General features: G+C 38.9%; 1 protein-coding gene across 1 annotated transcript; it reads right to left on the bottom strand.

Annotated features, from left to right (window-relative positions):
- Window positions 1–2,440: 2,440 nt before the first annotated feature.
- On the bottom strand, window positions 2,441–12,087 carry LOC118793045 (mucin-2-like). The gene is made up of 7 exons (XM_036550992.1): window positions 9,973–12,087; window positions 9,523–9,680; window positions 9,082–9,203; window positions 8,740–8,801; window positions 3,888–3,988; window positions 3,368–3,573; window positions 2,441–2,452 (listed from the first exon to the last, which is right to left on the bottom strand). The coding sequence occupies exons 1-7, from the start codon at window positions 12,009–12,011 to the stop codon at window positions 2,441–2,443; spliced, it is 2,700 nt and encodes an 899-aa protein (XP_036406885.1). The 5' UTR covers window positions 12,012–12,087.
- Window positions 12,088–12,606: the final 519 nt, after the last annotated feature.

Here is a 12,606-nt window from a genome sequence, read left to right as displayed (position 1 = left end):
AGAAGCCTGGTGATCCTCTGTCTACACAGTGTTCACAGATCAACCTCAGGTTTAGTGTTTCTGTCTCTTGATTTAGTGACCTTCTCTAGTCCTTCAGTGGCAGATGAGGAATATTTTCAAAATCAAGGGACTTCACAAAGGAAATGAATTGCACAGAAGTTTTCCTACAGACGTCTGTGCCGGTCAGTATGGTTGGTGGTGCTTCCTGAATGAAGCTCTGCCCCTGCACTAACTATCCTGTCAGTCTTCTGATGACTGACACATGCACAGAGGAATCATGGCTTACATAACTGTCATGCTTAATATTGTATTGCCAGTGCAGTGATATCATACAAAACTGAGGTCCCTCTTTGGAGCTTTGGGGAGAAAAGCTGGCTGTCCTCACATGCACTATGTACAACCTGTTGTGTGCAACCATGGAAACTGCAACACCCTCACTCTCAATCTCACCCTCATTGATATTTACAGGGCAGAACAGAGTGAGAGATTTTGGAGCATGTCCCAACAATGCTTGACCATAATTGAGAGTTGTATGGATATTTGGCAGTGTGCTAGCAACATTTAAGCACGGAAGTCAATGTAGTTTGGTAGCTAAAAGCGTGTGTGTTCATTTATTTATTTGCTATTTTCCAATATGATTGATCAGTGCTAGGTTGCAAGATTACCAGAACTAGCTTGTCTGTGAAAATAGCTACTGTGGGCTTGGAGGTGTGTCTCCTGGGAGACATATTGCAAAGTGCTGTTGATCTATATAAAGAGATCTTGTGGTCCCACTGTAGTTGCTAAATACTCCTTCCTCTTTTTATATAGGCTGGGTATGCCAGTTCCTATCTCTTCATTGTCATCCTGTTGATCCTGTAGTTTCTGTAGCCTTAACCATTACCTTTGTAGTCATGTACTTCAACAAATCTTTCTGTTTCTCTGTGTTAATCAGTCCCTCATGGTGTTGAAGACTGAAACAGGTTTTCATGTTCTGGGAAAGAAGGTCCAAAGCCACACTCTCATGGCACATAACTCAGTTTCCAGTGTTAAAGGGCTTTAAAGTTTTCTGTTTCTAACTCTCTTGTCCTCTGGCATCTACACTTAAGGACAATGAGTTGTGGCATAGTGGTAAGGAGCAGGGCTTGTAACCAAAGGGCCACTGCTATTGTACCCTTGGGCATGATACCTAACTCATAATTGCCTCAGTAAATATCCTGCTGTGTAAATGGATAAAATTGTAACCTGTATAAGAACATCTGCTAAAGTACAATAACGTAATGTAATATAAGGCTCAGTATAATATAAGCCACTACACACCACAGAAAGAAACACAGAAAGACACTGGGGCAGAAGCAGAAAGAGAGGGAGGGAGACAGAAAAGGAGAGAGAGAGAGAGAGAGAAAGAAGGGAAGGTATCAGGTACTTAATGAAAGCCCATACTAGTTACCTGAAAGCTATGAATAAGTGTCACAATTTTATAGGAATATGAATGCAACATGTTTTTACAATGAAATGATAAAAATGCATTTTTAATAAAGTGACAAGGTGTTTACACAGTATTTGTATTATGCACAGGATTTAAGACATTACATACCCCCTCATTTAAGTAATAAATATGCTTCTGACATTGTAACCCAATCAAGCAGCATCTTTTAAAAACATAAGCAGCTTTCAAATTTTGTTCAATGTTTTTACAAGAACACATTTTACTGTAAACTAATGTGGTGGCATTCAAAACAGTTGATTTGAAATAATAGCTATATATATATATTTGTACACATTGTAGTTTTAAATAACACACAAAAATATTTTAATAAGATTTAGACAAGCTATATCAGCAGGACTATATCGCCAGTTCTTTTTAATTCTTTTCAATGTAAAATTTCATCATTTTTTAATTTGAATGGTGAATGTAATACTAATAGCATTGTATTATTATAATATTACACACTGAAGATAAGATTGTGCCATATAAATGTTGATAGTAAAGTGAGAAGGTCATTGTGATGCCAGTGAGCGCTTTTGTAGACTGCTCTCATACTGCTGACAGCGAGGCCTCGCTGCAGACTGTATGTGGTAGCTCAGGGAAAGCGTGACGGAAGTTGACCTGAACAAGCCTGGAGGATCAGTGATAGAAAAGACAAAAATTCATCAACAACTCCACTATTTATAATGATGTCATTTATAAAGAGCTTTTAGAATATGTTTTCTAATCTGAACATCTTTTAAGTGTTACTGTCTCACCTCCTTAGAAGAGGCCGTTGCGAGTTGTGTACTGTACATTGTATGACCTCCGTCTGTGCCAACGCCTTCTCAAAGCTGCACAGCATCCACACAGCATGCACTGCAGTACAGAGGGAGAACAGTCAATCTTACACAACATGTAGTGCACTACAGATGCAGAACAGTCAATCATACACAGTATGCACTGCAATACTGAGAGATAGCTGTCAACCCCTCACAGCATGCACTGCAATACAGAGAAAGAGTTGTCAATCATTCATAGCATATACACCAATAGAGAGAGAGCTGTCAAACAGCAAGTACCTCAAGCAAACAAAAAGATCCCATACATATAATGTGCATTCTGATGGGGACATACCCACTGTGCAAAACTCCCTGTGGACAGACCGATTTATTAAAATTGTCGGGGCGCTGCGTCATCACGTATCCCTCGGAGTTTAGTTGCACTGTTGCCAAGTCCTGATTCACATGTCAATGTTTCGTAGATAATATACAAACTCCGCGAGTAGCATTTTGTTACTAGCCTGTCAGAACTTCTGACAATGCGTAAAAATATATCGCAAATAATGTGTATTCCTGTCTGGTAACATCCGCGTGCGAATATTTACCTATATAAATATGTTTGTGGTGCTTTATACATTTGTCCCACTCTACTGAATTTAATAGCAACTTCTGTAGCTAGCTATTATAGCTGTCCAATATAGCGACTGCACTAATTCTAGAAAATTCTTGTAAAGCAGATCTTGCCGATTCAGCCTTCGGCAGAAAAGCTAATTGGTTAAGGTCTAGACGCCATCTAGTGGCTAGTATTAGACTCGTATGTACTGGTTTTAATTTCTTTATTCCTTTGTGTTCTTTTGTACAGAGACCACACCAATACAGATATTACTGTTCAGTTGAAGTTTTAATAAAATCTGGATTTCAATAGCCTCTCATTTTTGCCTAATCATCTTTCTGGCAGAGGATTGGAGTGATTTCAGTCAGAGCCCAGCACATATACACCTCTAGATATTTAACACCTACACACACACAGATCTTAGTTATCTCTCTAACCAGCAGTTCACTGCTCTGCCACACACATGCAGTTTCTCTCTCTCACATGCACACACACACACACGCACACACTGATTGGTGCACTTACACACAGGAGGATCCAGAGAGGAATAAGTATGATGGCGATCCCACATGGGATGATGATGGCTAGAGCCCACCCAGGGAAACGGCCTCCCCCTGCAGCACTGGTGTTCCCTCCCAGGGATGTGGTCAGGAGCAGGGTAGGGCGGAACATGGTGGTGGTAGTGGTAGTGGTGGTGGTGGCAGTAGTGGAAGTGGTGGTGTCTGTTAGGCCTGCAGGATAAACAGCAGATCATTCTGTCATCAGAAAGGTTAGATACTTGCTTCTCTTCCACCAACTTATGCACAGTACATTCCTCAGGTAGAAGCCCCGCTTGCATTTGGTTGTATTTAAATTACAGTTTCAGCCTGTTAATCAACCTGCCATTTCATCGATGGCTGTATCCTGTATTCTGCTTGCTGTGCCACAACAGCCCCTATAGTCCCATGTTGCCCCTTCAAAGTGACAGCGCTCACCAGTCAGAGCATGGCCAAAGAGTTGCCAGGGAAGAGAACCTAAAGTCAATATGTCACTCAGGCAAACATACTGCTAATTTTCAGGATTTCCGCCAAGAAGCTGCTGGGTTGGTTGATGTCATTTTCCTGGAAGACGTATGTGCAGTTGGCCTGAATCACATTATTGGTGAGACTGCAGGAATAAACAGAGAATTCAGACAAACTCAACCATACATATGAACATTGACTTTACAAATAAATCCCTCACAAATTGAGGTTGAATTTAGGTTCTGAAATGAGATGAGATTCACATCAGTCAATCTATCAATTAAAATGTCTTTCAACAAAACACATTTGAAGGAACTATTTCAAAGTATGAAACCAAACTTCAAGGTAATACAACTTATTTTTAGAAGGTAATACAACTTAGTTTTATGGTGAATAATTAAGGTTAACCTGAACTTAAACAAAATTTACGATGCAACCAGAGGCCACTGCTAAGAGGAGGCAAGGGAAGCCAAGTCTACCTAAAATTAATGAAAAGTTTTTAAATATCTCACCTTTTCCTCATTACATAATTAATTAATTCAATGCACCAATGCATGTTCTTATGACTGTTGTTTTGACCTGAGATATTTAGTAAAATAGTGCCAACTATTGAGCATTTTGGGCTGCAGCAGGAGATTATGCAGCCGGGCCTCCAATTTAAAATTATGGCTGCTTCCCAATATTGCTAAATTGTGTCTTTTCCCTGCATCTTTGCGTCCTCTGTGACCTGGAAATAAATAATTGGTCACCATCTTAAGGACAATTCCAATTCTGTAGGAGACATAACCATAAAGTAAGCAAGACATGTCCCTGTTTGTCTCTTTTAGTGGAGGATGCACCTATGCATGCTCATGTGGAACTTCTCCAAGGATTTGAAACCTCAACCGTGACACATTTCGTATTATATGCATTTTTATATTGTTGCGATACATATACAGTCACTACAGAAATGTACAAAAAATATGTATGAAATGTTTAAAATATTTACAAAAGGCCTCTTTCCATTCCTACAAGTCAAGCCTATGCACTATTCAGTAATTAATTACATATTCTCTAATGTCTCCACTTTTTTTAAAGAAGTTCTACAAAGTTGGTTACAATACCAATTTCATCCACCAGAAAATACAGAACAAGTCTTACAACGAATCATATGGCTGAACTCCAACGTTATGATGGATAGAACAATGATTTTTTGGAAGCAAATGTTTGACAAAGGCATAATTTTTTATAAAGGATATGGTTGATGAAGAAGGTAAACTCATGTCATATGCACAACTAATTCATATTTATGGAACTGTTTGCACATTACAGCAATGCAATCAACTTATCGGATCTTTACCACAAACGTGGAAAAGGAAAATTAGAAATGGTACTGGATACCAGTTAGTCTCTAGGCCACATATGAAAATGGTAACTTGGCTAAAAAAACAAAGATTAATAAAGATATCTACAAATTTTACTTAAGAACAAATAACTTAGTTGCCATACCAAATAAGATTTTAGATAGCTGGGAAAAATGTTAGATACACCAATCCTATGGAATCAGATCTTCTTAATCCTTTATAAAAAAAACCCACTAGATTCAAAAATAAGATATTTCCAATACAAACTAATATATAAATTCCTGGCAATGAAAAAGATGTTAAATATCTCGGGAATTTACCCATCCCCCATATGCCGATTCTGCCCAGAAGAGGTGGAATCTGTAGAGCATTTGTTTTGGTATTGTCCGATTGTGTCCTTATTTTGGACAAAGGTTCAAGAATGGTTATCAATGCAGGATGTTTGTTTTCAATTAAACTTGTTTACAGTGATACTGGGCGATATATCAAAACACTCTCACACAATACACAACATAATTATATAGCTGGGTTGACATCAGTGGAAACTCTAAGAATTGAAAGATTCAAGAACTTTGTCAACTATTATTGTAGAACCGAGTGTCTTATGGCACATGAAACAGGATCTTTATCTTATGCCAAAACATGGGATAAAGTTAGAGGGGCTGAAGGATGGAATTGGTAAAATATTTAAACAAAGAAGATAAAGAATAATGAAATATATTGTATACATAAGGGAGAAGACAGAACAAGATGTTGTCCTCCTCTGGGGGAGCTGCATTTTTTTTCCCTCCATGTACTTATACATACATTTATTTTGTCCATTTGTTGGTCCAGCCATAGCTTGTCCTTTCCACTCTGTCTATGGGGAGGGTAAGGGGGGAGGAAGGGCTGGGGTGGCTAAAGGGTGGGAGGAGGGGGTCTATTTAAAAAAAAAAGATATCATGCATGCTGCACGTTTGTATGTCTAATATGGTTTCTTTCATGGTCTTATTTTCTTTAACAATATTGTCCATTTCCTTAGTCAAGAAAAAAAAGTGAACAGACCTAATATTTCCCAATGGCTAAGGGAAATGTCATCTTGCCTAAAAAAAATATTACTCTGAGTTAGTCTAACTTTATCGAAGTATAATAATTATTTATTCATCAATGCTGTAGTTTTAAAGCATGTTAGTTTTAATGTTTCACTGACTCGGAAATGTACAATAGTGTCATGATTTAAAGGTGATATCTTTATCTGGTACAAACACTACTGTATAAATGGTTTGACAAATTAAAAATAATGGTATTGTAGTTATTTTAATAATATTTAATATTTATTTAATAAATTCTAAAATATATATATGTCTGCAAGCAACAAATAAATTATATTTATCTCATGGATTTTCAGGACAAAACATTATTCAAAATGAGATGTAATATTTTTAATCTAACAAAAACTCAGTAAATTGTTTTAATACAAAATGCCATTTTATGGGTGATACATTGTTTTAGCAAAATAGTCAAATTAACCATGCATTCCATGTTAAAAAAATGTCTGTCCTTAAGAGGGAAGGGATTCCTGTTAAACGTCATCCGAAACTTCCCAAATTAAATTGTAATCTCTGTGATTGGACGTCTTCATGGCGACATAGCAATTTATGACCACAGTTTAGCTCCGCCCGGAAGCATGGGTATACGTCAGCTTGCACAGAACTCGATCTGCGGGCGCGTTAACATAATAGTTTATGATGATCCATTTTACTCCAAGCTCAGATCATTTCAGTACTACCTCAGTCAATTCAACGCCAGTGTAAATACATGCGTAGTACATTTTTTGCATTATACAGTTTTATTTAGCTACCTTACTCTAACAGTTTGCTTCGCTTACTACTAGTTAGCTAGATACTGTATGTAGCTATTTTGGCTAAAAGGCTAACGGTAGTTTGGAAATTGCCTACATGGCTGAAGTGGACAACATCTGAGTCGGATATAACATGACTCATTTCAATCCATAGTAGAAAAACGCTTTAAATCACTGCGTAGACCAAAACCTGCTACTGGTTCAAAGAATATATCTCTCTTTTCAGTCCTGGTATGAGAAGTTAGAGTGTTTTACTGGTAACATGGTCTCCAAGCGAATTGTAGCTACTGTTGGCAAAGTCTTCTTAAATGGTCAAAAATGGGATTTGATAATCTCTGTTGATTGACAAAGGTTGGAAAAGGCATGTAATACGAAAGAGCATGTCAGGGTAATTATTTTAGCAAGTCTACCGGATAGAATCATGGTTTACCATGCAGTAGATGAAGGCGCGTCTTCGTAACGAAAAATACTGCGTATAACGCATATACAATAACATATCTGAAACGTTTGGTCGATCCATCCTTGCTGGAGCGACAGACGCTGTGTTTTTAGAGGTAACAATGAAGACAAAGATTCCGGGACGTAGTGCGACTTACTCGAAGTAAATGCTCGGAATGAAGTTCTGACTGTGCATTTTTAATCTTCAGCTTTGTCCTCCGGAATGTCAAAACAACCCAGAATGATCAAATTGACGCCATCTAAGGCTATTGTTTTGCTTGGGAGATAGGTGAAACTACTGACATTGCCTGTCGTTTCCAGCTCTTCATTATCCTACGTTCTGGGGAATCATTCTAAAACATTTCGTTTTTTTGATGTTTAGGGTGGCCGCCATGCCCAGTCAAACAGTGAAATTTCCCTTATTAATTTTCATGTCTTAAATGCCGTGTTTGTTTTCACAGGCAGCTGGCAGTGTGCAGGGAGAGTACAAGAGGATTCAGGTCAGGAGACAGTGCATTGGAGCATGAGACAGTTGCCACATATCCAGGACAGCACTTGTGGAAGTCCAGGAAGCTGCAATTTCCTCAGATTGTAAACATTTTGAATACTTAAAAAAATCAGAGATTACAGTGGTTTGGGAGCATAAATTAGTATGTGTTCAAGTGAACAGTTAAATCCTGTGTTACTGTCAATCTTCTATTTTGGTATGAGGAAGTTTTTCATAGCCACTGTCACCTTGGTCTTGGCTTACTTGGATGTCCTCAATGTATTGAGCATTTTATAATGTATGTGAAAATATTTATGCAAATTAATTATATTTGAATTGTAAGCAGTGAGCTTGTATTGTATTGCATTTGTTGCCTAATCAACTGTAGAGCTAAGTAATACAAAAAAAAAAAAAAAAAAAAAAAATTCACCATGACTAACTACCCCCGGATGCATCCCCCTATCCCCAGCCTCAGGCTGACAACTCTGCAGCCACTACTAGATGCAACAGACCAAAGCAGTATATTGGCAGTATATTAGCAGTTTTATCAGTTACATTTTCTCTCTGGCTTTTATTGTTTGTAACTTTCCATGAATCTGTCTAGCCAAGCAAACAGTCTGGCTAGCTGATAGAACTTGACAGACTAATTGAACAGACCAATATCTTGGAATTTATGGTGAAGTATGTCTGTGTGGCCTGTTTGTGTGGGTCTGGAGTCATGGGTGATCAATGAGAAGGATTGTTTGTTTGGGACTAGGGTGATCAAAGGTGCAATTCTGTTTTCTTACCTGAAGTTTGCTTGTGGAAAGACAAAAGGACTGGCCCCTGGATTGTTCAGAATTTTGTTCAGCTGGAGGTTAAGAACAAAGCAGAGGTGACAGAACATTGTATGTTGGTAATTGGTAGATGTCTTGGTAGGTAAGTTAGCTAATAACCGAACTCCAATTTGTTGCACATCACATCATTGAAAAAAATGTGCACCTGTCTGAGATAGTGTGGAATTATTGTTGTAGATACATTATTTAGGAACATTTCTTCAACAGTGATGCTGAGGACATGTAATGCAGCACATTTGAGTTATAATGCTGAATTTTCGTTTCTCTGCATGCCACTACACAGATGAGACTCACCAGGTCATTGATCTGGTCTTGGATCTGGTTGTAGGTGCTGTTCCTCACTTCGATGCGTTGGGATATGCTGACGTTGCTGATCTGGAAGCCCAGCGTTAAGGCAAAGGAATTTTCTGTGATTTCTGAAAAATAAAAGTGATAGGTATTGACATTAAAATGACTTCGTGGAACCTCTCTCTTGAGATGAACATTATTGGGTTTGAGAGCTTTATAGTCTCATGTACTACAGGGGTTATTCAACTTTCCAAGATCAGGACCCACTTAATGAGTATCCTTTTTGTGACCTTCCTCAGTTGACAATGTACCCAGAGAGTATTTTTGAGTAAATGGTTTTTGTTAATATTATTTTATAACTATACATATAAAGGTGTAATATATATGACTGTCTATAATGTGGGAGGGGCATTACATAGTATGGGTGTGTTGGAAGGGAGGTCTTACTCTCATAGGTCAGATTCTGAACCCTCACAGGGTCAGATAGCTGAGCTCTGACTCGAGCATCGAAGAGGAAGCTGGCTGTATTCAGAATTGCGCTCTCGCTGGGGGCTGGTTGCTTGGTGATGAACACTAGCCGGATGAAGATACGCACCAACCCAATTCTACAAAACACAAACCAAACATTATCACTTGCTGCAGAGTGTAGATCAGTCATGCAAGGGGCAGGAAATCCTGGTCCTCAACCAAAAATACTTCAAATTTCTGTACTATTTGAGCATTTTTCCTGTAATCACATCAATTATAAGGCTATAATTGCAGGTGACAGGCAGACTATGGTTCATAGCTGTTTATCTGTTTAGCTGTATATATCTGGAAAGGCCTAAAACTTAAGAACCATCCTTGCCTAATGTTGTATGAATGGATATTGGATAAAGTTTACAAACATACACATACATCGTAGAAGGGCTTCTTGTTTCAGCCAGTGCTGTATCAGTGGTGGATTTAGCTGTTGAAGACTTTGTTGTCGTATAGGGGGCTACAGTTGTAGGTGTAGGAGACATTGTAGCAATGTTTGTTGCAGTTCCAGTTTGTGAACTCTTGGCAGTAGTTGGAGCTGTAAATGTATGAGTCTGTGCAGTGGACACTGAAGTTGGTTTTGCTTGGGAATTTGTTGTATAGCTGTTCTTGGGGGCTGATGTTGTGGCATCTAGACCTGTTGCTGTTGTATAATTAGTAGTGGAGGTCACAACTGCAGTTGCTGAATTCATTGTGGTTGTCAGAACTGCGGTTAGAGATTCTGGAGAAGTTGTCAGCGTGGTTGTTTGAAAAACAATAGGTGAGGATGCTGGAGAAGCTGCTGTGGTTGAGGTAGCAGAATCTGCTGTTGGAGTTGTTTGAGAGGTTGTTAATGCCATGTTGGTGGGCAGTGCAGTTCTATTTGAGAGAGGGGCTTCAGTTATTGCTTTCAGAGGTGGTGTCATGCTGGGAATTGTAGCTGCCATGGAGGGAGAATTTGAAATGGTTGTTTCTGTTGCCATTGTCACCATGACAGCCTTTGTGGTTGTTTCCAAAGTGGTGGATGCAGTTTCCTGAGAAGTAAGACCCGTCTTTGTAATAGTGGACACAGTCAATGTGTTCATGGTAGTGAGGGCTGTTGAGCCACCTGTAAATGCACTTATTGGAGAATTGGTTGTAGTCATTTGGGGCATTGTAGTTGCAGTTGAAGACGTTGCCTCTGTTGTGGCAATGGAAACCACAAATGGGGTTGATAACGAACTTGATGTGATTGTAGAAGTAGGAGCTGGACTTGTCGTTGCAGAACTAGTTGGGGTCACTCCTGCAGTTGGAGAAAGTGAAGTGGTTGTTGTTCCTGTAGCTGCAGATATCTCTGTGTTTGTTGCAAGTTTTGTGGTGTGAGCTGCAGATGTTGGTTTTGCAGAGATTATTGTTGTATCTGTTGATGTAGTAATTGGAGAGTTTGTTGTTGTAGCTTCTACTGTAGTTGCTGAAGAATAGGTTGTTGTACCTTGTGCTGTAGTTGTTGAAGAGTTAGTTGTTGCAGCTTTTTCTGTCGTTGTTGGAGAATCAGTTGTGGTCTTCACTTTTAATGTTGGTGGAGGATGTGTTAATGTAGCTTGAGATGTAGTTGTTGAGGAATATGTGGCTGTAGCTTCTGCTGTCATTGTTGGAGAATCAGTTGTGGTTGTCAGTTCTACCACTGTTGAAGAATACGATGTTGTACCTTCTGATGTAGTTCTGGGAGAATAAGTTGGAGCTTCTGGTAGAGTTGTTGGAGAACCAGTTGTAGTCATCATTTGTACTGCTGATTGAGAATATGTTGTTGTATCTAGTGCTATAGTTGTTGGAGAATAGGGTTTTGTAGCTTGTGCTGTAGTTGTTGAAGAATAGGTTGTTGTCACTCCTACTTTAGCTGTTGGAGAATTTGTTGCTGTAGCTTCTGATGTAGTTGATTGGGAGTATATAGTTGTATCTTTTGCTAGAGTGTTCAGAGAATAAGTTGTTGTGGATTCTACTGTCATTGTTAGAGAACCATTTGTGGTTGTCAGTTCCACTGTTGTTGGAGAGAATGTTGTTTTGGCCTGTGCCATATCTGTTGGGGAAGATGTTGTTGTAGCTTGTGTTGCTGTTATTGGAGAGTATGCTGTTATACCTTGTGCTTTAGATGTTGGGGTTGTTGTAGCTTCTACTGTAGTTGTTGGAGAAATCATTGTTGTAGTTTCTACTGTAGGTGTTGGATAAATCATTGTATCTGTGGTGGTGACTGTAGAAAACATTGTTGTCATTTCTGCTGCAGTTGTTGGAGCATGAGTTGAGGTTGTGAGTTCTGCCTTTGTTTGAGATAATGGTGTACTTTCTGCTGTGGATGTGGGAGAAGTCATTGTTGTAGTTTCTGCTGTAGTTGTTGGATAAATCATTGTTGTAGTTTCCGCTGTAGTTGTTGGAGCATGAGTTGTGGTGTTGAATTCTGCCATTGCTTGTGATAACCTTGTAGGTTCTGCTGTGTTTGTTGAAGAAATCCTTGTTGTTGTTTCTGCTTTAGCTGTTGGAGAGTTTGTTGCTGTACCTTTTGCTGTAGTTGTTCGAGAATTTCTTGTTATACCTTCTGCTGTAGTTGTTGGAGAAATTGTTGTTGTAGTATCTGTTGTTGATGTTGTGGAGTAGGTTGTTGTAGTTTCTGATGTAGTTGTTGGAACATCAGTTGTAGTTGTGAGTTTTGCCTTTGTTTTAGATGATGGTGTACTTTCTGCTGTTGTTGCAGAAATCATTATTGTAGTTTCTGCTTTAGGTGCAGGGGAGTTTGTTGTTGCTTCTACTGTAGCTGTTAAAGAGTTTGTTGTTGCAGCTTCTGTTGTAGTTGTTGGAGATATCGTTGTAACTTCTGCTGTGGTTGTTGGAGAAATCATTGTTGTAGTTTCTACTGTGGTTGTTGGAGAAATTGTGGATTCATTTCTGGTTGCTGGGGAAATAGTTGTAATTTCTGCTATAGTAGTTGTGGAATCTGTTGAAGTTTCTGCTCTAGGTGTTGGAGAACTTGTAGTTTTTGCTGTGGTTGTTGGAGGAATTATT

Source organism: Megalops cyprinoides, chromosome 18 (genome assembly GCF_013368585.1).
Source record: "Megalops cyprinoides isolate fMegCyp1 chromosome 18, fMegCyp1.pri, whole genome shotgun sequence".
Lineage (NCBI taxonomy): Eukaryota > Metazoa > Chordata > Actinopteri > Elopiformes > Megalopidae > Megalops > Megalops cyprinoides.
Note: the sequence above shows the minus strand (reverse complement) of the source record. Positions and strands in the feature narration are given on the sequence as shown.